Source organism: Cyprinodon variegatus, unplaced genomic scaffold, assembly GCF_000732505.1.
Source record: "Cyprinodon variegatus isolate N-32 unplaced genomic scaffold, C_variegatus-1.0 Scaffold163, whole genome shotgun sequence".
Lineage (NCBI taxonomy): Eukaryota > Metazoa > Chordata > Actinopteri > Cyprinodontiformes > Cyprinodontidae > Cyprinodon > Cyprinodon variegatus.
The window spans coordinates 110,643-113,081 of NW_015150616.1; the positions used below are offsets into that span (position 1 = coordinate 110,643).

At 38.5% G+C, this 2,439-nt stretch overlaps 1 protein-coding gene across 1 annotated transcript in view; it reads right to left on the reverse strand.

The window, feature by feature from the left end:
* Positions 1-1,221: 1,221 nt before the first annotated feature.
* Positions 1,222-2,439, reverse strand: part of LOC107086815 (ras-related protein Rab-18A-like) — a 10,172-nt gene continuing 8,954 nt past the window's right edge. The window contains exon 5 of the mRNA XM_015378018.1: positions 1,222-1,817. Within this exon, the coding sequence (XP_015233504.1) occupies positions 1,627-1,817 (191 nt within the window). The 3' untranslated portion in view covers positions 1,222-1,626. The remainder of the gene's footprint in view (positions 1,818-2,439) is intronic.

Here is a 2,439-nt window from a genome sequence, read left to right on the forward strand (position 1 = left end):
GGAAGGAATCTGGAATGACACATGAATGGATAGACAGAAAAAACAGACAGATGGACTCAGAGACATTTGGTTTAAGGTTTAATTTATGGATTGATAAATGGATGTGATTTTTTTAGAGTAAGCAGCTGCATAAAACAGAGATTAATAAACATTTCAGCTTATGACCCACAAAATAGTACTAGAGTCGATTTGTGACCAAATCTATGGGCTGAGTTTTCAAACATTTCTACAAAACCCATAAACCACTGATGTATTACTAGTTCAAACAACATCAACAAGCAAAATAGTTGGTTATGTTATCTTAAGTGCCTATATGCATTTAAGCACTTTAACACAAATGAAGCCCATTTCCATTTCCTTTATTTATCCTAATTTGGAAAATGCATGCATACTTTCCAGAGTGTATAAGACCCATTAGGAAAATATAAGGTTTTTCCATACCTCCAAGTATTTCTGGATTATCTCTTCACTTAACTGATTAGCCTGGATTGTCCGCCTCTGCAGTTTCTGCCTTTATTCTTTGCAAGGAATATATGCATCAACAGACAAGTCAACAAATTACTTTAGAAGGAAAACACTAAACCACACGACAGCCATCAAACAAAGACTTGTAGGAGATGAGAGATCCCATCTTCGGGTTTCCGTTTATTTAAATTCAAAACAGATCGAGTGCTACTTGACTGCAACTCTTCTAGTGTTAAGGCAGGTTTAGGATTGACAAGAAACAGCACACTACTGAAAAGCACAACAAAGCAACAGTAAAGAAAAAAAAAGAAAATTATTTAAATTCCCAGAAAACAATTACTGGTAATAATAAAGTAAATATGTCCAAATTAAAGCTGGAATTCAAACACATGTGGATCTTGAGTGAGAGAAGTGCTTGGGAATGTTTTCTTTCTGTGGTTAATAAACGATAATTATAAAGGAAGCAACGCTAAATGAAACAAATGGAAATAAACTGGTCGAGTTTGGAAGAGTAGGATTAAAACAGTGAGTAAATGGGCATCCTTGTAGCAAGAAGTAACCTTGTGGAGGGGGGAGTGTACAGCCGAGACGGGGGAGGGGTAACAATGTTATCAGTAACTAGGCTCCATTGTTTAACATTTTATTTGAGAGTATTCAGTCTTTGCCACCTCAAGATGCTCAAAAGTTGGGAATTTTGGAGCCAATAAAACAAAAAAACACTTTTTTTTTTTTTTTTTTTTTTACAATAATTCCATATTTAGAGTAAAACCTGCAAGGCCACCTATCACAGCCCCACAAATCAGATTATGTTACAGGCACAATGCTGGTAATGTAATGCCGTAATGTGCAACTGAGTAACTGTAGCTAATGACATCACTTTAACCTAGACGTGTACGGTCGTGGTATCCTTCGTATGTTTAATTAATTTCACCACCACCGACCTACAGATGGTTACCGCAGGAATCTCCACACACTAACTGAACATGATAAAGTAATAGAAGTTGAACAGTAATTGTGCAAAACTGCAGTGTTCGTTCTGATGACAGAACTCCAACAATTCGTCTCTCTTTTTTTTTTTTTTTTTTCCGCCCCTCTTAAGCTCCATATCTCTGGTCCGTTGTAGTTTCTGTCAGGTCGCCGTTTTTGCCGTTTCTTCTAGTTTCAGGGTATGGAGCAGTATCCTCCACATGCCCTTCCTCCGCCCTGCTCTTGATGCCCCAGCTGGACCTTCTGACCCTGGTTGTCGCTCTCCCAGAGCCCTGGAGTCTGGAGGATCTTCTCCACTAGCTCTTCAAAGGCACATTGGACGCCATCTTTGGTCTTTGCACTGGCCTCTGAATACGGAAAGGATTAATGAGATCAGGGAGCTGAAGAGTCAAAAGTGTTAGGAAAGACAAAAAGTTACGACACAAACCTCACCTCAGACTCTATAACTGAAAACTCTTAAGATATTTCTAATGACTTGCTAAGTATTTTTGCTTTAGTAAAGAGGACCATAGACGCACTAATCAATCGATTTACACCAGAAACGTCTTTTGGTCTGATTGTTTGATTCGGATCAAAAGCAAACTATTGTTTTCATTCAATCTGGTTTGCTGAAATTGAACTTATTTTATGTCTTGTAACAAAGTAGCATGGGTGTTGCATATTGCCCCCTCCTAGAAGCCATTGTAGTCCCAAAGTATACCAGCTACAGTATTGCTAAGCAACAGAAGACAAAGGGGTACAGAGTAAATTTTGCATTCTTAAAGTAACACTTTGAGTGCATTTTTGTCCCACTCTGAATCAGTGTTATGCTACGTTCAGACTGCAAGCAGCAAGAGCAGCAAAATTTGGCATACTGCTTCATTTTTGATGCTTGTACATGTTTAGGTCTGATTTGGGCTGAAGCATCTTTGCTGCTCTAGCTATGCGGTGGAAAAGCGGGTCTGATGCACGTTGGGCGGTTTAATCCTAAATAAATAATTTGGTATT